The sequence below is a fragment of the Neofelis nebulosa genome, chromosome 1 (genome assembly GCF_028018385.1).
Source record: "Neofelis nebulosa isolate mNeoNeb1 chromosome 1, mNeoNeb1.pri, whole genome shotgun sequence".
Lineage (NCBI taxonomy): Eukaryota > Metazoa > Chordata > Mammalia > Carnivora > Felidae > Neofelis > Neofelis nebulosa.
In genome coordinates this window covers 110,862,385-110,885,381 of record NC_080782.1, presented here as the reverse complement: position 1 = coordinate 110,885,381, position 22,997 = coordinate 110,862,385, and the positions used below count along the sequence as shown (strand labels likewise).

General features: G+C 37.7%; 1 protein-coding gene across 6 annotated transcripts in view; it reads left to right on the top strand.

The window, feature by feature from the left end:
• ZSWIM6 (zinc finger SWIM-type containing 6) overlaps positions 1-20,739 on the top strand; it is a 196,132-nt gene extending 175,393 nt beyond the window's left edge. For all 6 annotated transcript variants that reach the window (XM_058731648.1, XM_058731683.1, XM_058731674.1 and 3 more), the window contains 7 exons: positions 4,127-4,273; positions 5,832-6,092; positions 9,901-10,036; positions 13,414-13,571; positions 14,213-14,376; positions 16,101-16,182; positions 17,990-20,739. In XM_058731648.1, the coding sequence (XP_058587631.1) occupies positions 4,127-4,273; positions 5,832-6,092; positions 9,901-10,036; positions 13,414-13,571; positions 14,213-14,376; positions 16,101-16,182; positions 17,990-18,852 (1,811 nt within the window). In that variant the 3' untranslated portion in view covers positions 18,853-20,739. The remainder of the gene's footprint in view (positions 1-4,126; positions 4,274-5,831; positions 6,093-9,900; positions 10,037-13,413; positions 13,572-14,212; positions 14,377-16,100; positions 16,183-17,989) is intronic.
• The last annotated feature ends 2,258 nt before the right edge of the window (positions 20,740-22,997 follow it).

Here is a 22,997-nt window from a genome sequence, read left to right as displayed (position 1 = left end):
TTTGTTGTTGTTCAAGTAGTTATTTAGTGTGTCTGAATTATCAAAAATGCCAGTGAGCCAATAGCTTATTTTGTGAAAGTGCATTCTAATTCTAACAGTAAGGGGTCTGGGGGCACACTGTCCATGTTTGAATCCTAGCATTGGGTCCCAGCTAGGAGACCTTAGGCAGTAGATTCCTCATCTGTGGATGGAGCTCAGTAGAGGATCTATTTATTAGAGTTGTTGAGAAAATTAAATAAGTTAATTGCTACAAAGCTCTTAAAACAGAGCCTGGCATAATATGTAAGTACTTTAAAACTTCTTAGCTGTAACAGTTTTTGTGTCGGGACATGGTATTTGTTTAAAGTGATCAGATTTGATTTTTCAAATTCTGTAAATAACATCTGATGAGCTGCCAACTGACAGGACACATTTAACTTCTCTTTATCTTAATTTACTATTAATCTTTTAAATAAGTACTGCTGAGTAACAGTAATTTCAGAGAGTTATACTCAGAAGGCCCTGATCAGAAAAAGAAATACATATGCTTTTTCTGATTAATTAATGCACTTCTTGTTCCTTCCATAGGTTATAAATTTTTTTATGTTGCTTTGATTAGGTTTGTTTTTTCACTGTGGAGTTTTATTTCTTATTCAGACAAATACTTTTAGTTGCTAGGGGTTTTTTTTGAGTTATGTTTTTGTTTTTAATCCTTCTATGATTATACACACACCAAGGATACAGCTAAAATTTATCACAAGTTGTTGTAATAGGCTGAAAGTTGGAATGAGTATTTGTTGTAACTTTTAATACCCTCTATATCAGAATTATTACAGATATTAATTAACATTATTATTTATATGATGAAAGAAAATTTCAGAGTTAAAATTGTAACCAAAGAAAGGGGAGCTCAAATGAAATTGGAAGGTAATATCCCTGGCTATCATTATTTTGTTCATTTCTTCATGTTCTTCATAACATAAGTGGTTACCAGATGTGTTTACAAAACATACTATTTAGATTTTTAAAAAATTTTCCTGAAATCCCTCTTCCCGTAAACACAATCTATAGCCAAAAGTAGCCACAGTCTATAGCTACTTCTGAAAAGTATAAAGGATAATAATACTCAAGCTAAGAGAAGTGAGGCACTTTTTGTACTGCAGAAATAAAGCTAGGTCATGATGATTATCAGATTAAAAAAATCATAAACTTTTCTTAGAAATGTTGTTTTTAGGGCCACATGGATGGCTCAGTTGGTTAAGCGTTCAACTCTTGATTTCGTTTTAGGTCATGATCTGTTCAGTTCAGGTCATGATCTCCACATCGGGTTCTGTGCTGACAGCATGGAGCCTGCCTAGGAATCAATCAATCTCTCTCTCTCTCTCTCTCTCTCTCTCTCTCTCTCTCTCTCAATAAACCATCTTAAAAAAATGTTTTAACTCATTTAATAAGAGTGTTGCAATATCTGGGGCATCTTGATGGCTTAGTCGGTTAAGCGTCCATCTCTTGATTTTGGCTCAGGACATGATCCCAGGTCGTTGTGGGATCCAGCCCTGCACCGGACTCCATGCTGAGCATGGAGCCTGCTTAGGATTCTCTCTCTTTCTCTCTCTGCTCCTCTCCCCCACTCATATACTCTCTTTCTCTCTAAAAATAAAAAATAAAGATTTTTAAAATGTTGCATTATCTAAGAAACGGAAAGTGTAAAAAATGTTAGTTTGTATAGGTAAATTAGAATATATGTTAAGTTAGACTCCTTTAATTTGTCTTTGAGACTATTCTTAGACCCATTTCTCTTTTATCTTGTGAGCAATGATAACTTATTTCAGACTATTCTTAATTATTACTGTGATTGCATTTCTATACCTATATCTTTTCTACTTTTTTATTGGTTCATATTAAAAGAATAGGTTTTCCACAGCTGTTACAATTCCAAACTGCCATGACAGCTATTTGTTATGTGATCAAGATTAGTATATATATATATATATATATATATATATATATATATATACACCTTGTACATTTTCAATACCGTTTGGCATAATATGTCAGCTTTTTGTTGTTAATTGAGGTATAATTCACATAGAACAAATTAGTTCAGGTGTACAACATAATGATTCGATATTTATGTATTTTGAAATGATCACATTTCATTTCATTTATATTTATTTTTGAAGGAGAGAAATATAGTGTGAGTGAGTAAGGGGCAGAGAGAGAGGGAGACACAGAATCCAAAGCAGGCTCCAGGCTCTGAGCTATCAGCACAGAGCCTGACTTAGGGCTCGAACTAACGAGCCATGAGATCATGACCTGAGCTGAAGTTGGATGCTTAACCGACTGAGCCACCCACGCACCCTGACAAAATTTTTTTATGATGAGAATTTTTAAGATTTACTTTCACATATGCAGTACAGTATTATTAATACATTTTTAAATGTTTATTTATTTATTTTTGAGAGAAAATGAGCAGGGGAAGGGCAGAGAGAGATGGAGATAGAGGTTCCCAAGCAGGCTCAGCACTGTCAGCGCAGAGCCTCACTCAGGGCTAGAACTCAGGAACCCTGAAATCAAGAGTCGGAGGCTTAACTGACTGAGCCACCCAGGTGCCCCTGCAGTACAGTATTATTAACTGTAGTTGTCCTGCTGCACATTATATCACTATGACTTGTTCATTTTATAAACGGAAATTTGCACCTTTTGGCCCCATTCACCCATTTCACCCACACCCACCCCTGCCTCTAGCAACTAACAGTCTTTTCTCTGTATCTAGAAGCTTGGGGGTTTTTTTTAGATTCCACTTATAAGTGAGATCATACAGTATTTGTCTTTCTCTGTCTGACTTACTTCACTTTGCTTCTTGATTTTGAAAAAAAAAAATGACACTCCTTTTTTTGTTTATTTCTCTCTTTTCTTTTCTCTTTTTTCACTAATGTTTGTGTGGAAAGAAATAAGAGGAAATACTTTATAAAATGTTATGTCGTTTCCATCACTTGATAATAGATTTATTTGTGTAAGTACCACACCTCCTTTCACCATATATCACCCCCCCCATAAAACATATATATTTTGTTGTTCCAAGAGTAAACTCCTCTTTCTTTTTTCATACTGATTATGTATATGAAAGACAGTGACAGAAACTAAAGGGAAAGACCCCTCCAAGGAATATAAGACTCAACTTCTATAAATTTTCATATATTGTGCCAAGCCATGGTTTATTTTTTATGTACTGATAGTTGATGGTCTAAAACCAGAAGACTTTTAAAGGACTGTTGGATCCATGAAATGGTTCTTCAGTTATTTACAAAAAGTCAGCTTTTTTCTTGGATATTTTATCTTGTATATAGATTTCAATATATTTTCCTTTAAGAAGGAGCTACTCTTATTTATTACTTTAGTAAACACTTGGATGTAAAATATTGCATATTTTACAACAAAGAACATATCTTAGAATATTCGCAGCTTTTTTCTCAGGACTGTAATTTAACATAAGAACTTGAAAGTGCTACCATTCTGTTGAAAAAATGCAAAGGATATGTTTCATCTAAATTATGTTATCTTCTGCTGTAGTTCCCCTTTGTGGCAAAGATCGTCTCTTTAATGGCTTACAGATCCATGATAATGAGGACTTTCATAGGTGCTACGGTAGTAATTAAATGATACCCATAGAGAAGTCCCAAGTCGGACCCAGGTTACCACTGCCATCTAGTCTCCCGTGTAGGTGACCCAGTGAACATTGACTTTGATGTATCTTCTTAATATAGTTATCCAGTATAATTCCAGGGAGACTTCTTAGTCTTCTCTAATGCCACTCTTGGGGAAGTAAGGGGAGTTGTTCCTCACTTCTCGGTAAAAATTTGTAACTCATTTTTCCTCATATAACATAATTTAATAGTATAAGTGGTAATGTTAACCCAGTACCTTGGGCACACAGGCCTGTCCTTGAAAGTTGGCACCATTTATATGGATTTACAGATAAACTTTGAGAACACCAAATTGTTCACATGTTGGGGATTATGTGTACGATCGTTTTTTTAATTAAAGAAGAATTGCCAGTGGAATTCAGGACTAATTTGTTAGGATGCCACTATTAAAAGCATCTCTTCCTCTACTTGTCTCCATCCCTCAATTTTCTTTTCTTATACAGAGCTACCCCATAAAAGCCTCACCTTGATAACCAATCTGGAGGGCTGGGTTGGACACCCCCTGGACCCTGTGGGCACTCTTTTTAGCAGCCTTATGGAAGCTTGCCGAATTGATGATGAAAGCTTCTCTGGGTTCTCCGATTTTACAGGTAACACTGTTGGCATTGTCTCCTATGCTTTTTTTCCCCTAAACCTTGAGTGGCATTGGTCAGTGTTTCTTGTCACAGTTGGTTTTGTGAATCTGTACAGTTAGTAGTACTTTCGGTTAACAAGGGAGCAAGGAAATGGGCATTCCCATGGTTTTATGGAAAACTTAACACGCTGAGAAAAATCTTCGAATCCACAGTTGGGCGCATGTGTTAAAGAACCTTAGAAATACTTATTTTCTTCTGGCTAGTGATTCTGCATCTAAGAATTTATCTGCATTTATGACTATTTTCCAGCGTTAAGATTTAAGATAAAAATGTATATCCTAGCATTGGGAACTAGAAATTTGGTTACTTTTTAAATTTGTTTTTGCCTTAGAAGTTACTTGTGACTTAAATGGGTTGTAGTATACTTTAAGAGGATTATCTAATGTCACTAAAAGTGTTTTACATCACACATTATTTTATTTTATTAAGTTCATTTATTTATTTTGAGACAGAGGGCAAGTGGGGGAGGGGGCAGAGAGAGAGAGAGAGGGAGACAGACAGACAGAGGATCCCAAGTGGGCTCTGTGCTGACAGCAAGAGAGCCCACGCGGGGCTTGAACTCTCAGACCATAAGATCGTGACATGAGCCGAAGTCAGACACTTACCCAACTGAGCCACCCAGGCTCCCCTACATCACACATTCCTTTAAAGCATGTTTTGAGATTTCTCTCTGGCCTCTTGAAACTTAAGAATCAGTGTTAAAATAACTGCCTGTGGGCTGTGGACAGAGGTGTGGCAGGGAGGGAGTACTGTCCTTTTTCTGCTCTCATGAATGGGTGAACACAGAGGATTAATAATGTTGTCCCTCCACAATTTCCCCTGTGGTGTTTGCCTTCATGGATTATGGGTGCCCCAGACTCTGTCAGGACGGTGAAAGCTATGACTCTGAATTCATTTTCCTTGGGAGTCTGATGGTTGAAGTTGGTTAAAATTTCTCATAGAAGTGCTTCAGCAGAGATAAGAGAATGCTCAAAGAATCATTCCTCTTGATAACTGATGACTCTTTGATAGCAGAAAGGACCTTGAAATTGGTTAGTATGTTGTGTTCTCTAATTTCTTCATTAAATTCCAATATTGTGATAACACTTTGGAAACAACTTCTTTTTTAATGCCGGGCTTTAAAGAGTTGGTAACTATGGCAGTCATATAAGTTTACTCTTGTTTAAGTAAAGGTTTTTTTTGTTTTTTTGTTTTTGTTTTTTTGGGTTTTTTTTACACTTTAGTATTCTTAAGATCTCTTCTTAGATTTGTAGGGTTTTTTGGTGATTCATTTTCAGTGGAAGGAAAATATTTGTAATATTCTGTCCCTTAAAACATACATATCTAGTCATTCATGGTCATTTTTTAAAAGATCTAGAAAACTACGCACTTTAACGTAAGAAACGTATTTTCTATTTTTCTTGGAATAAAGTCAACGATTCATTTAATGGTCCTGGGTAAAATAAATATTTATACCTATTGGTACCTGCAAAAGTAGTATCTGAACTCTGCTTTCTTTTGTGGCATTTTACAGAGAATACGGGACAGTGCAAGTCTCTGGAATACCAGCATCTCCCTGCACACAAATTCTTAGAAGAGGGGGAATCCTATTTAACACTAGCTGTGGAAGTCGCCTTGATAGGGCTGGGACAGCAGCGTATCATGCCTGATGGGCTGTACACACAAGAGAAGGTTTGCCGGAATGAGGAGCAGCTCATTTCCAAGCTTCAGGAAATTGAATTGGATGACACACTGGTGAAAATTTTTCGCAAGCAAGCAGTCTTCCTATTAGAAGGTAGTGTGATAAAGAAGTTTTCCGCTTATTCTGCCAATTTGATTGAGGCACTAAGCTTTCTTATGTTGGGAATACTGTTTTTATGCATTCAGTATGGTAGTTATTCTGATTGGTATGGCCACTGAATGTCACAGGAATGTTTACTATCCAAAAAATAATATCACTTAATCAAAAAGTACTGATGTTCACTTGTGTATCATTTGATATAAGTGGTGATGTGAGATAGCCTGTTAGAAATGAGCCCCTTTTAATGCCACAAACCTTGAAAAGGACTGTCACTATTTAGTCTATGTTGTTACTGAGATAAATGTTAAATTTGATATTTTGCGAGTTCTTGCTGGTAGCCATGTACCTATTTGCTTGATCACTTAAATAATGAAATGGAAATTCATCGGCATTCCTCTGAATTATTATTTTGGCTTTTACATGACATCTGGGCTTTGAGTATGTCGTTTTGCATGTGTTAGCAAAGGACTTGGAGGCTCCAGGAATGAATTACCACTCGCTAATTCTTTCAGAGAATTCATTAAGCGTAGATTCACCAAGTTCAAAGTTTCATGGACTCTCTAAGGCAAAGTCTTAATTCTCTTCTTTTTATAAGGTCAAGAGTCAAGTGGCTTAAGAAATTTTGGCTGGCATTATTTTTAAAAAGTTTTTTTTGTTTGTTTGGTTTTTTTTCTGGAAAAGAGTAAGTGTAATTTGTATACTAGCCTAATCTTTTATGCAAATTTCTGTGATGCCTACTGGGTAAAGTTGCTTCTATATCTTAAGTACATGGGTATTATTATTGTGGGATTGTCTGTGATTGATAGATGAGTAAAGTGTGGTGTTCTCATCATATATTTAGAACTGTTGCATACAGGGACAGGGTTTAGAGAAAATAACATTTCACTGCCTTTTATTTGTCCAAAGCTAAAGATCTCTTTGAAAGAAAAACCTTTATCAAATATATTACAGTATCATACATTTGTGTGTTTTATGAGTGTATTTTAAAGGGAAAATGTTCTTAATAACAAGAGTAATTTTGGTAAAATTCTTGATAGTAATTTTTTGAAGCACTCTCCTTAACTTTTTTTTTCTTCTAAAGATTAAAAAAAGCCTATCTTGGCAAATTTCAGGTGATCTTCATTCTTTTATTACTGTTTTGTTTTAGTTCCCTCCTGTTTAATTCCTTTTGATACAAGCAGTACCATTAGCCACAAACTTTTATGTTGTTATTGGCTCTTAGTAACTGAGTTTTGATTTCCATTATACTGAAGGACAGGAAGAGAATGTGTGCTTTTTATAGAGTTGATAGTGTCTTATACCTGTTTATCATTTGCCTTTTTAAATGTCTCCATGTTCATTACTCATGAACATTTTAAAATTTTTTCTTAGCTTTTGATTAGTGCATCCCTCCCTGTTTAAACATTTTTTTTTTTTAAGAACTGTGCCTGATAAGGAATGCTGTTGATTCATCACAGCTTCCTTTACTTTCCTGATCCTGCTAGGACTGTAAAGAATGGGTAGTGCAGGACGGGAAGCAGTCTAAGGGGAAGCCAAGGAACCATTTCTGTAAACTCCTGAAAATAAGCACTCCATGACTGAGTTGACTGCACTGGGGCATCAGTTCTTCTTACAGTTACTTTGTAAATTTCAGGAGCATAGTAGTTAGCAGACACTAACTATTCTGAAATAAAAGATGCTAACTTTTTCTGAAAAAGAAACAGTAGTAACCCTGTATTGTTGCTGCGTGTTAATCGCTTTTGACCACAATGCAATATTGGCACATTGGACCAATTGACGTAATGGTAAAGCACTTCTGGGAGTTCAGGGATTACACTGATTATTCATCTACAAATAATTCTGAATAATCGGCTGAATGTTTTTCTTGTTGGGAGGTATCATAACAAGAAGTGTTGATCATGCATCCTGGCCTGTTTTGCATAGCACAAAAAGGTAACTTGATGATTTAAGGGAAACATTGAAAGGAAATGGAGGAGAAATGAAGAAAATAGATAGTCTACAAGTTTGCTATAACTAGGCCTTAAGTAGAGTTAGTGTCTTAGTCTTCCCAGGCTGCCATAGCAAAATACTGCAGAGTGGGTGGCTTAAGCAATAGAAATTTCACACAATTCTGGAGGCTGAGAAGTCCAGGGCCAAAGTGCTCGATAATTAAATTTCTGGTGAGCCCTCTCTTCCTGTCTTGTATATGTCTGTCTTCTTGTGCTCTCACAAGCAGAAGGGTAGAAAGAGAAAGAGAACTCTTTGATATCTGTTCTTATAAGGACACTAATCCTATTGGATCAGGGCCATACCCTATGAACCCATTTAACCTTCATTACCTCTGTAAAGGCCTTCTGTCCAAGTATAGTCACCTTGGGAGTTGGGGCTTCTGCATATGAATTGGGGTGGGGAATATAAACTTTCAGTCCATAATAATAATTTAAATAGTTTGGCCTCATTATTTAAACTAAAGGCAGAACTGTAATGCTATATCAACTTTTGCAGAATATTTTTAAATGTCTTAAAAGTAAAAGAAAGGTCATGGATTTGGTAAAATTAGAACTCTAGGGTGGATTTTAGTTTGCCTAGGTAAAAAAACAAATTTTTATGAGAATACGATTTTCAAAGTCCTTAAATAATGAACAGTTCAAAAATACTAACCAAAAAATACAGAAATGTTAAAATAATCTCTATTAAAATTATCTGTAATGTATCATGCTCCTACTCAGTGCCCAATTCCAACTCTTCACACCATTTCTTCTGAACTGACATTTCTTGCATTCTAAACTCTTCGCCAGACTGATTTTTCTCATGGAAAACAAATGTATTATGTCCTTTGAGCAGTAGTGTCATGGTTCATAATTCTAGAAATCATTAAACAAATGTTACCCAAAGGTGACATGGAAACTAATTTATTAAACACTTTACAGTAACTAAACCTCAAAGTACCTAAGTGGAAAGTAGTTGAACTAACCACTGTGGTTTCCTTTCAAAATTTATTTTAAAATTTGGTATTGCCTTTCTTAGGGCAGCGTTCAAAGAGCTCACAAGGGAAGTTAGTTCTGTCACCATGCCTGTCATAACCTACCAAGAAATGAGTTTTGACAGCTTAAATGTAATTTTACTTTTGAAATTGGTCTTTTGGAGCCCTCAAAGTAGTAGATTTCCAGTTACTTTAATTTTTTTTTTCTTTTGCCTGTGGTGAGTATCAAACGGGTTACTAACTATTCTTTTATTATTAATCACTTTCCGAGAATTAATACCTATTTCTGCTTATTAGAAGCAACTGTGTTTAAAGTCTTTGCATTGGGATTTGTGGTTTAAGAGTCCTCCCTTGAGGCGAAGCACTCTTTTCTGGAAACCTGACTTGTCCGTGCCCACAAGACTGATGGGGGCCGGGGGCAGGTTCCACAGTTAAGCTGCACAGTCGTCTGTGCGTTTGCAAATCTAGATGCTCAGATGTCACACAGTGAGAAAGGATGTCTCTTGAATTCAGTGAGATTTTATGCTTCAGAGGGTTTCTTTCTCTGAAGCAGTTATAATATGAAAAAGCTCTGCCCCTTAGTTCTGTGATTCTCATTTTCGCTATGGTACAGTTAGTTGGGGACTGTTCCTGAAGTGATTGGATACTGGATACTACACCCTGTGGAATCATTTTTGACTAAGAATTGTATTTCTTTCTACTATGTCACTTTGGTTACATTCTTAACTAGAATAGCTTGTATATGTCATAACGTTACATAAAAATTTTTAAAAATATACTTTACAAGAAGTCTTAGTTCCTTTTTTAGGAATGTAAAATGTGTATGCTCTCTTCCCACAGCCGGACCATATAGTGGTTTAGGCGAAATAATCCATCGGGAGAGCGTTCCAATGCACACATTTGCCAAGTATCTCTTCACCTCTCTCCTACCTCATGATGCTGAATTGGCATACAAAATTGCACTGAGAGCAATGCGGTACGTATTCACAGCCCAGTCGGGCAGAGGCAATCCAAATTCCCCACTGGGAAAAAAATGGCTGTTAACTGACTTCTCATTCATTCATATCTCTTGTAGGCAACAGAAAAGCTAAAGAAACTATTTATGCTTCTTGGATTGTAGTGGTGGTTTGTTTGTTGGTTTGTTTGGCTTTTTATTTTACAGTAAAGGAAGAATTGTCTCCTAGACTGCTATCATACTTGTGCTCGTGGTGGCTTTTTCTTACTTTTCTTGAAGCTAGAATTTGGGAATTAAAGAACAATTTTAGGCCAAGTTTAATCACAAGGGAGCAACAGTTGAAACCTTCCTAATTAGTTAATTGTTTTGAAAATATTAGATTTTGAAACAGTGGTAAATATTAAGTATACTTGACTCAATGTAATAACTGAGGGAGCCCTTCACACCTGCTGCATCAATAGCACAGGAAGGCCGTAGTATCGCTGAAACCCCTTTGTTAAGAGCTTAAGGGAGGATGAGGCCTGGTGGCTAGGGTTGAAGGCAGCACTATTAGGCATTTTCCAGGACCTGCTCTCCTCAGTCTGACTACTTCCGTCTCCTCCCCAGCCCTCCCTTTCATGAATGATAATTAGATTATGTTGTTCTCTGCCACTGACCTTCCTATTTTCACTTTCCTTTTTATTTATTTTTAAAAATTTTTTTAGAGAGAGTGCACAAGAGGGGTAACGGGGGTGGAGGGGCAAAGGGAGAGAGAGAGAATCCCAAGCAGACTCCACACTCAGCACGGAGCCCAGCACAGGGCTGGATTCCACGACCCTGGAATCATGAACCAAGCCAAAATCAAGAGTCGGATGCTCGACTGGCTGAGTCGCTCAGGTGCCCCTTCACTTTACTTTTTAAAGGCTGTTTGGGGCGCCTGGGTGGCGCAGTCGGTTAAGCGTCCGACTTCAGCCAGGTCACGATCTCGCGGTCCGTGAGTTCGAGCCCCGCGTCAGGCTCTGGGCTGATGGCTCGGAGCCTGGAGCCTGTTTCCGCTTCTGTGTCTCCCTCTCTCTCTGCCCCTCCCCGTTCATGCTCTGTCTCTCTCTGTCCCAAAAAAATAAATAAAAAACGTTGGAAAAAAAATAAATAAATAAAGGCTGTTCATCAAATATTTTTTACCATGAATTTGTCTAGGTGAATATTTTTTAATGAATTCAAGATTATATTTTTTAATCTTAACTGTTGCCTATTAAACGTTAAGGACCTGAAAGGCGTATCTCCTTTTCTTAAAATATGAGATTTTTCCTTTTTTAAATAATTAAAACATTCCTGTCTTAAAGTGCAGATTAGACTTAGTTATAGTCACCAAAGAAAGACAGACCATGTACACACACACCTAAGAGTTTGAGGTGCTGGGGAGTAGTTTGGTCCCATAGAATCTTTTCATCAAAGTTTCTGTGTCCGCAAACATTGTAGTGGATTCGAAAGAAATTCTTGCCTGTGAGGGCAGCTTACATCTTTCAGGAGGCCTCTATTTTTATGCAGTGAGTGTGCATGTGTGTGTGTGTGTGTGTGTGTGCGTGTACCTACCTGTGTGCCCATGTGTATTGAGTCTGACGTCTTTTAACTTGGTATTCTTTCCTTGGCGCCATGAAATCTGTTTAACCTGTCAGAGAAACCTTGTTGAGTTCTCTCTTATCTAATTTTTAAAATGTCCCCAGATCAATTAATAACTAACATAAGCAGAAATCCCCCCCACCAAATTACTTTATACCCCTTGGTCTATTTTAGGGCACAGTTTTGTAAGTTTTTATTCCCATTTTTGGAGCTGAAATAGAAGTTGTCAGACGAAGACAGATGCTTAGCTCTATGCTCCCATAAATCTTAAGAATTTTGCTCCTGTTTGAAAGGGAAGAATGCTAATGTTATATGATTGCTAGGACCACTGTAAAGTTGAGGGGTAAAATAAAAGGTTTCTCTGTGATTCTAGCTTATGGGGAGGTATCTTTCAGGTAGAAAGGCTTGCTTTGTAACACTCAGAAACTCACTGATGTTTGTCCTTGGTTGCTGCCAAGGCAGTTTGTTTATGGGGGGTATTAGTAGGACCCTGGGGGATTGTTTTCCAACCTTTTCTTCTACTTGCCACTAGTCCTGCTAAAAGACTGCTGTGGAAGGGAGGTAGTGTGACCTACTAGAGCCTCTCAAGGCAGCCAGGGCAACAGGAAAGAAAAGAGACCTGTAGCTTACTTGCTTCTTTGTCCTTGTGGAAGTGAGAGAAGGGTGGGAGAGCGGGAAAAGGGTGTTTTTAGCACTCATTTTCTCATCCTTTTAGCATATTGACCAGTTTCCTCTACAGCAACTCTGGAAAGATCTGCCTGTGAACACAGGGGCATTCTAGGTTTTTTGAAAAGTTAAATAGGAACTCCACCAAAATTCTTCTTACTTAATAGCTTACCTTGCCACTCTTTAATGCTCACATCTCTTTGTCCCTAGATAAAAGGAAATGAAAGTAAGGCATTTGGCTTAGCAGAGCAGTGACTGCTCTTGGGTGAGGCCCCAAGGCCAGCCTCACACCCTTTGGTCTTCAGCTCTTATTCCATAGTCCCTAACACTGGTATACCTGAATTAAGGTCAGCGTTTTGATGATTGTAAAGGAATAATTGCAGTTGTAGCTACTCTGCTTATCTCTTTGGTACTTCTATCTGGAAGAGATTGCTAAGCACGTTCTTTGTTTTCCAATAATTGTTCTTTATTTGTCAACATATCCTCAGTCAAACATAGATTGATTGAAATTAGAGATCTCACTGAATTTATGCAAGACTGTCAAAGGACAAATACTTGGATCATTTGCATTCATCATCTCTGATAGGATTGATAGAACATAGTCTAACTACAAATTCCTGAAGTAATAAGGAACTAATTCTGCAGGAAGCATGAGTTTATTTTTTGTCTAACTTCCCCTCTTATGTTGTGTTTTAATGAGTTAACTTATCCATTTCAGCTATCCACTGATCCCTGACCGTTGCAAGCTCAGTCTTAAACGTTCACCTGACTATCAGTTTCTGTTGATTTTTACTTTTTTAACGAGTGATAAGATTCAAAAATTTTAAAGTAGGTAAACATCGAGCCTTGTGTTTCAGATCTCTTCGTTGCTATATATCTTAATTTCCTTGATAATTGCAATTTTTTGAATGATGCTAAGGAAAAGAAATCTCTTAAGTTTGGGTCATGAGCAATTAACAAGGTGACTTTGGCATCCAGATAGCAAAGTGTAGCTGTACCAGCTCTTCTTGCACCAAGGACCTGAGCAGTTTCTCCCAGCATCTACCCATTCATCTGCTTTCTGACCAGACCCTGTGGCCAAGGTGATGGACCAGGAATAACTGGGAGCCAACTGCCTTGTCTTCTCATTACAGGTTACTAGTATTGGAATCTACTGCTCCAACTGGAGACCTCACCCGCCCACACCATATTGCGTCAGTTGTTCCCAACCGATATCCTCGTTGGTTCACTCTAAGCCACATAGAATCCCAGCAGTGTGAGCTGGCATCCACCATGCTAACTGCAGCCAAAGGTATTGGATTGTCCTGAGACATCATGATTAAATAGTTTGCCTTTTTTATTTAAAGGGTCATGTTTTCCATCCAGTTCTCAGTAGTGGTGCTAATGTCTGGTTGTAAGGACATTAGCTTATAAGGTAAAACAAGTGCTACTCACTTGAACCTGACGTTTTCCTCTTTTAATTGCATCATTAAACTCGGTGCTGACAGAGTTTAGGTTTAGTGTCATGCCATGTAAATGTAGGTTTAGTGTCATGCCATGTAAATGTGGTTCAGGTTCAGAAGCAGATTAAAATGTTAGGTGACATATTTTTTTTTCTCCCTGAAATATTCACCAAAAATATGTAAGTAGGAACTAAGGAGGGTTTTTTACTATCTCATGTTCATTCTGGTTAATATGTGCCTTTGTTACCGAGGATGTGTCTCCGTGTATCTTTGTGAAGCGGAGATTCATAGGCATGTAACTCTGGAACACTTAGTTGTAGTGACATCTGTGCCATATGTGAACATTTCAGGTAAATTAACTTGTGCTTTATGTTTTGTTTTGTTTCCTTTTTTCCCTCCCTCTTGTGTGTGTGTGTATATGTATGTGGTTGTATGATTTGTTTTGTTTGTTTTGTTTTGCTTTGGTTTGGTTTTCCCATGTTCGTTGCAGGCGACGTTCGGAGGCTGGAAACAGTATTAGAATCCATCCAGAAAAACATTCACTCCTCATCCCACATCTTCAAGCTTGCCCAAGATGCATTTAAAATAGCAACTCTCATGGACAGTTTGCCAGACATCACTCTTTTGAAAGTGTCTCTGGAGCTGGGCCTGCAGGTACATGACTGGTGGTCTTTCCTGGGGCACCACGAACTGCTAAATAAAGGCATCATCTTAGGGTTGTTTCTGTTTGGATATTTTAGTGCAGGCAAATGACTCTTCAATGCACAAAATGGTTAGACTTTAGAAGAGCACTGTATTTCAGAGCTATGCTCATTGCCAGCTGAACCAGACTGCTGCCTGAGGTGCAGGGACTATACTTTTAGAAACCCTGTATGTGTCCTTCAATAACAAAGGTCATTTTCTGAATTATGGCCTTAACACCGCTGTTTGTCCTTTAATGAATAGAGGAGATTGTTGCTAGTAAGAGACTTAAATAGAACTATCGTGTATAATAAAGAATCAGTTGTGGGGTTAAATTTTTAGAGGAAGTATGAATTTTTATTGATGTTTGCATTTTCATTATAGATGGGCAGTTCTAGCTCCTTTTTATAACCTTGAGAAAATTAGGTAAAGGAGGAATGATTGGGCCAGGGTCCAGTTCCAGTATTCCGGCAGGCTTTCTTAGTCATACAATTGGATGTTTGCTTCCTTATAGTTTCTAAAAAAAATTCCTATATAAACCAGGAACTGAAAAGCTTAAACTTTGATCTGTCTCAGGAAATCTCTCCATTAAAATATATACCATATATACCATTAAAAGCATTGAAAGAAATTATTACATAATTACCTTAAGTATGGGGAATAGAATGTCCTGATCAGATGATTAATGTAGATTTTTAGTTACGGAGTCTCCTCATGATAGTTAATAAAGTTTAAAGACTTAGATTACAGGAAAATGTACTCACCCTATATAGTAGTGTCCACGTAGAGGGTAGAGAGGATTGCTGCTATAAAATCACATTTTAGAAGTTTCTTTTTAAAAATAAATTTGTGCTCTGTGGCTTATTTTTGTTATCATTTGCCTCTTTACGGAATGATGCAGAAAGTACCATTAACACAAGCTTTCTGGTTATTTGGAATTCTGGCAGGTTTTTTTGGATAAATCTGGCAGATCACTTAGAACTTAACCCCTGCCTTGTTCTTTCTAGGACCCAAGAAGAAATCCCACAATACCTTTCTAAGGCTTTAGGCATGTCATTCCCCAGATGTTCTAAATCTTAAAGGGTGGGGGAAGTAGGAAGTGGTGGATCAACTTATTTTAGGATCTTATTAGAAAGTAAAAAACAAAATCAGATGACTAATGATGCCAAAAAATGATTTCTTTCCATAGACCTAGGCATATCTTCTTGATCACCAGAAAAAAGAACAACCAGATTTTGAAGGAGTAACTAAAATGATTATTTTAAAATACCTGTTTGTCCACTGAGAGGTCCTAGTCAGAATTAGTTCATGAAGAGCCTCAGAAATCTAGAATCAGAGAATATGTTAAAGCTGTGGAGGAGGTGAGGGCATGGACTGTGCTTAATCCTGCAGTCCACTGCTCTGGTTTTGCACATGAGAAAAGTGATAATTGAGCAACTGGCCCAGGATGCCGCATCTGGTCAGTCAGCCGATTTGGTGTAGAATGTGGGCCCCCTGCTTCCTAGGCAAGGTCAAGGCCAGCTAGGGAAGCCATGGTCGAATCTAAATTGATGTGCAGAACTTTGCTCTAAATATGGCTCTCCATCCTCCTGGTCATAGGGAATACTCCTAGTAGTTTATACCTTGGGATGAATTATTTCCTTTTTCCATTGACTTAGGGTAATCTTCTGAAATATTTTGTTATCCTGTGTTTATAGGTTATGCGAATGACACTGTCCACCTTAAATTGGCGACGGCGGGAGATGGTGAGGTGGCTGGTGACGTGTGCTACTGAAGTGGGTAGGTAAACTCTGGAGAAGGAGAAACTTTCCCCAGTGCCTCCTGGTTGGATTTAACTCATCATTTATAAATACAAGAATGTTTTCCCTCTTTTACCTGGATTTCTCGAAGGCTCCTTGTTCCTTCTAGCAACCCACAGGGTCTTCCTTTTCTCCAACCCCTGCCTTCAGCCTTTAGTTGTACTGTTCCTCTTCTCAACTATCACATTTGTGAGGCTTCATACTCCTGTTTAAAATTGAATAAGTCACTGAGTAAATACTTTTGTTCATTTCTGTCATTCTTAAGGTGCTTTTAGTAACTTTTTGTGATAATCAGGCCTATGGTTGTTTCTTTAAGTTTTAATTTGTATTTATTTTGAGCGAGCTAAAGAGTGAGCAGGGGAAGGGCAGAGAGAGAGAGAGAGAGAGAGAGAGAGAGAGAGAGAGAATCCCAAGCAGGTTCCATGCTGCCAGCACAGCCCGATGTGGGGCTGGAATTCATGAACTGTGAGATCATTATCAGGTTTATAGTTTTATATTAAAGAGTTGCAGAGTGAATCCTTGGTAGGTTGGAAACCACATTTGAAACTAACTTGAGACTGTGGGTTAGTGGTTAGATCCATTTTAATTAAAATAATATAAAGTTATCTAGGTGTGCTGAGATTTTCCTTTATCATCTGAGGGCATATGTCATCATATCCAACAGATAAATGACAGTGTGGGTTAGGTGAGCTTTTGGGTATGTGAAACCTATAAGAAGATCTTCCTGGTTGCCCATAATCTGCAATTTGTGAGACCATCAACCAACTGTTTCTCCTCTGTTGTGGTAAATCAGTACTAAAGAAAATTAGATTTCCAGTAGGAATGTCAACAAACAAAATGGTGGCTGCTTTAAATGAGTGTTGGTTAAATTGTTTTCCTGTATGCATCAGAAAAGGGTATATACCCCTCTTGCTGAGAGGACACTGCCACCTGAGTTTTTAGATACTGTAAAATCATTCTTCTTGGTTTTTTCTTTTATTAATCTTAATGGTTTGTTACTTTGGAAAAAAGGAAATTGGTCTCAGTATAAAAATTGTATCATTAGATTGTTGAGGTGATGCTTTAGTGCAGCATTACAAAAGTAATACCGGTTGGAGAACTGCTAATACAACTTCTGTACCCCTGCACCAAGGCACATACCTAATTCTCTTTTGAGTTTTAGTACCTTGTCTTCAGATCACTCGCAGTTAAGATTTTCTTATGGCTCAGCCACATTGGGTCTCTGCCCTTAAAATGGTTATGTTATAAAGATCTTGTCAGACATTCCAACATCTGAGTCACCTGTAGGTCTGCTTCTGTTGACTTTTTTCTCTTGATGACGGATCATATTTTTCTGCTTCTTTGTGTGTCTTAATCATTTTGTATTGTGTGTACTTTAAACTATATACAAACACACATCCTCCATAAAAACTTTCTCTTTTGGTGAGAGTGGTAATTTTTTTCTGACTCAGATTCTGTGGTGGATAACTGACAGGAGGCCCCAGTGAACTAGAACTCATTAGCAATAAGCCATTTTCTGAAATGGCAAGCAGTGCAGTGCACATACCAGCTACCGAAGAAGTTTATTATGGGAAATTCATGTTTCTTTTAGGTATTTCACTGAATAATAATCTGTCATAACCTTATTCTAAAAGGTTGCGCCCGGGCACGTTACCTTCCAGGATTTCGTGGCCTAGCTCACGTCCTGTGATGGTTAACCATGTAAACGTTGATTGTTAGGTGGAAATAAGGCAAGACCTCTGTGCAGCCTCCTCGTCAGTAATAGGGCTTCTCTGTGTTCCTTGAAGGTGTCTATGCCCTGGACAGCATCATGCAGAGCTGGTTTACGCTCTTTACTCCCACTGAGGCCACAAGTATAGTTGCAACCACCGTGATGTCCAACAGCACCATCGTTCGCCTCCATCTGGACTGCCACCAGCAGGAAAAGCTGGCCAGCAGTGCCCGGACACTTGCATTGCAGTGTGCCATGAAGGACCCTCAGAACTGTGCCCTCTCCGCGCTGACCCTGTGCGAAAAGGATCACATAGCTTTTGAGACGGCGTACCAAATTGTTCTAGACGCTGCTACGACTGGCATGAGCTACACCCAGCTCTTTACGATAGCACGGTACATGGAGCACCGTGGGTACCCCATGAGGGCCTACAAGCTGGCCACCCTGGCCATGACCCATCTCAACCTGAGCTACAATCAGGATACACACCCTGCCATTAATGACGTTTTGTGGGCCTGTGCGCTCAGCCACTCCCTTGGTAAAAATGAGCTTGCAGCTATAATACCTCTGGTGGTCAAGAGTGTCAAGTGTGCAACGGTACTGTCAGACATTTTGCGCAGATGCACTCTGACCACTCCTGGCATGGTGGGACTTCACGGAAGGAGGAACTCTGGTAAGCTCATGTCACTGGACAAAGCCCCCTTGAGGCAGCTCTTGGATGCCACAATTGGGGCCTACATCAACACGACGCACTCAAGACTCACGCACATCAGTCCTCGGCACTATAGTGAGTTTATAGAGTTCCTCAGCAAGGCCCGAGAGACCTTCTTAATGGCGCACGATGGACACATTCAGTTTACACAGTTTATCGACAACCTGAAACAAATCTACAAAGGCAAAAAGAAACTGATGATGTTGGTTCGGGAGAGGTTTGGTTGATAGAACTTGTATGAATGGGGGTGGGGGGTGGGAAGGGAGGGATGGTTTGTTTTTACTTGAGCCTGCCTTTGTACCCTTTTTAACTTAAAGAACAGAGCCACACCGGTATTATATGTGTACAGTTATATTGCGTTTGCAGACTAAATTGTCATGTTGTGAAAGTTTGTGTGTTTTTTAATTTTTTTCCCTTTTTCTTACTTTTTTTTCCTTTCCTTTTATTTTATTATAATTTTTATTTTTTTTCTTTTGGTTTTGTATGAGAGAGAGGTTAAAAAGGTTTGGTTTACACTGAGTATATGTTGTCAAGTGGCGAAAGTCCACATAGCTCTCCTGTTTTCTGTATACGTTCACAGCCTCAAAAAAAAAAAAAAATAATTGAAATGGCTTTAAAAACCAAACAGAACACCTCCATCCTGTGATAAGTACCTCGAATGGATTCAGCTTTACTCCTTTGTAACTCATCTTTACATTTTCAGCATATTTAAACAAACCAACAAAATGAAATACTAATAGTTAAAAGGCTGACCCACGTGGCTTTGCAGTGCTGTTCGTCCGGAAGCATGGCACACAATGCTTGTGCATGTGGAAACTTAGCGACTGTCAACATACATTCTCAGGGATTTATCAAAAAAAAAATTAAAAAAAGAATGAGAGCATTTATTGTACTGTATATATATTATAGTATATGTCTGAATATTGAAAATATAACATGAACTAATTTATAAAAAATATTCTATGTAATGCAAAATACTTGAAGCTGCAGTAGCTTGGTTTTAAACAAAAACAAAAAAACTGAGAGAAAACCTATCAGAAGGACTAAAAGAGTGCGCCTTGCTTCAGGGTTGGCTCAGGCGGTGAACTTCATGCTGGGCATCTATGCAGAGCCACCTTTTGGATTGCATGGTTGGACTGCGATCTATTGGGAGAAATGATATATGTATATATATTTATACAGTTTATGTATACATATATATATGTATACACACAGACACCAGACACAAACACACCACCACCAACAACCACTACACCACACATGCTTGTAACAGGCACTAGAATAAAGAGGGACAACAAAATACACAGCCAGAGCAGCAAGCCTTAGCATTAAGAATACACAGTATGCCGGAACTGGGGTTCGTGCCTCCTAGCCTAGGAAACTTAAAAGAAATATCCTTTTGACACGAAACGCAAAATGTTTTCCAAAACAATTGACATATGATACAACGCCTTTGCAGTGAGCTAATAATAAGCTAACCTTTGTGCACAAATAACATTATATATATTATATATCTATTCTGCATAGGTATTTTGACTTTGTGCAGGACAGAAAGTTGTGTAGGTATGACTGTTCTACTTTTCAGTTTTCTTTCTTTTTTTTTTTTTAAATATATTTTATTTTCTCTAGAATTACTCAAAACAAAAGCAGCCTTCTATCTTGCCTTGTCTTAATGCTTTAAAATAACCAAACTGGAGATCTAACTACCAAACTGTTCATTATATTATTAAATACCAACTTTGGTTACAGTATAGTGTCTTTACTTTAGCTGATGGTTCTGTAACCTTGTGCTTTTTAAAGCAATTTTTATGTTTTGGTGCAAAAGTTGTCCAGTGTCTCCTGTTCCCTTCATTAGAGAACATGCTAGAGGTATGTTTGTAGGTATTTTTGTTTAGAAGAACTATTTCATGCGCTCCATTTTATTTATTATAATAGGTAAAAAGAAAAAAAAAAGGTTGTACTTCATCACCCATGTAAACATGCTCATGAAGTTGAAAGTAATTAAGATTTGATACACTGATATCAATTTATTTATGTAACTAAATCACTGTTTTATAAACTTGTTAATGATCAACAATTTTTGTTTTGATTAAAATTAGTTTTTTGAAAGTTGATTCTGCCTCCTTTATGGTATATCTCGTATTACGCTTGAATTTGGTGATTATAGACCTGGATATTACCACATCTCCAAGTGTTTAATACTATGTTCATTCATCCAGTAAATATTTCTGTACTATTTTCTGGGCCCTGGAGATACGGTGGTGAACAAAATTGCACACTGGAGCTTACTGTCTACTTAGTGGAGAAGACTGACATGAATCATATAATTACAAAGATAAAATATGAGACAGAATAGCTGATTTTTCCTCAGTCTGTACGTTTGGTCATTCTCCCTAATTAATAAACTATAATATGTTCAGGATTTGCTATATTTAATAAATGCTGAGTTTGTGAGAGGTTTTCTGTGTGTGTGGTTTAAAAGGAAATTGCATTATAGGGAGTGAATGCTGCATATGCAACATAAACATTCGTCCCACCTCATCTCCCTCAGAGATTATAGCAAAATGGTGCAGTTGGATTTTGTGTGTGTGTGTGTGTGTGTGTGTGTGTGTGTGTGTGTGTGTGTCTGTGGTAAAACCACATCACAAATATACCATGTTAATCATTTTTTTTAAAGTGTACATTTTGGTAGTGTTAGTCTATTGACGTTGTTGTGCATTATCTCTAGACCTTCCTCATCTTACAGACTAAATTTTATACCCATTAAACAATTTTGTATCCATTAAACAACAGCAGCCCTTTTTCTCCCTTCCCCCAGACCCTGTATAACCACCATTCTACTTTCTGTGAACTTGATTACTTTAGAAACTTCATGTAAGTGCAATTATACAGTATTTGTTCTTTGTGTTTTGCTTATTTCACTTATTTCTGTAGTATAGCATACTCCAGATCCATCCATGTGGTAACATGTGACGGGATTTTCTTCCTTTTTAAAAACTATTTATTATTGAATTATAGTTGGCATATAATGTTATATTAGTTTCAGGTGTACAACATAGCATTTCAACAATTCTATACATACTCAATGATAAATGTAGTTATCATCTGTCCTCACACAATTTTGTTATAACATTAGTGACTCTATTCCCTGTGTTGTACTTTTATCTCTGTGACTTATTTTATAACTGGAAGTTTGTAGCTCTTAATCCCCTTCACCTATTTTGCCCCCACCCCCACTGTTTGTTCTCTGTATTTATGAGTTTGTTTGATTTTAAATTCCACATATAAGTGGGGTGCCTGAATGGTTCAGTCAGTTGAGCGTCTGACTCCATTTCAGCTTGAGTCATGGTCCTGGGGTCGTGGATTTGAGCTGCCTGTGAGGCTCCGTGCTGAGCGTGGAGCCTGCTTAGGATTCTCCCCTTTCTCTCTCTCTCTCTCTCTCTCTCTCTCTCTCTCTCTGCCCCCTCCCTCTCTTTCTAAAATTAAATTTTAAAAAATTAAAAAAAATAAATTACACATATAAGTGCAATCATGTGGTAATTGTCTCTCTGATTTATTTCGCTTAGCGTAATACCCTCTAGATTCATCCATGTTTTCGTAAATGGCAAGATCTCCTTCGTTTTTATGGTTGAGTAATATTCCTTTGCATATATGTACCACATCTTTATCCATTCATCCATCAGTGAACAGTTGGATTGCTTTCATATCTTGGCTATTCTGAGTAATGTTACAATAAACATAGAGATGCTTGTATCTTTTCGAATTAGTGTTTTCGTTTTCTTTGGGTAAATACTCAGTAGTAGAATTACGGGATCGTACATGATTTGTATTTTTTAAGAAATATATATATATATATATATATATATATATATATAAACATTATATATATATATATATAAACATTAAATATATATATATATAAACATTATATATATATATATTTAATGTTTATTTATTTTTGAGAGAGAGAGTGCCAGCGGGAGAAGGGGCAGAGAGAGAGGGAGGCACAGAAACTGAAGCAAGCTCCAGGCTCCGAGCTGTCAACACTGATCCTGACATGGGGCTCGAACTCACGAACTGTGAGATCATGACCTGGGCTGAAGTGGGACACTTAACCAACTAAGCCACCCAGGTGCCCCAGGACTTGTATTTTTAATTAGTTGAGGAGCCTGTGTACTGTTTTTCACAGTATATCTCCCAATAACAGTGCACGATGGTTCCTTTTTCTCTATATCATGACCAGCGTTTATTTCTTATCTTTTTGATACTAGCTGTTCTGACTGGTGTGAGGTGATCTCTCATTGTGGTTTTCATTGGCATTTCCCTCATAATTTAGTGATTTTGAGCATCTTTTCATGTGTATGTTAGCCAT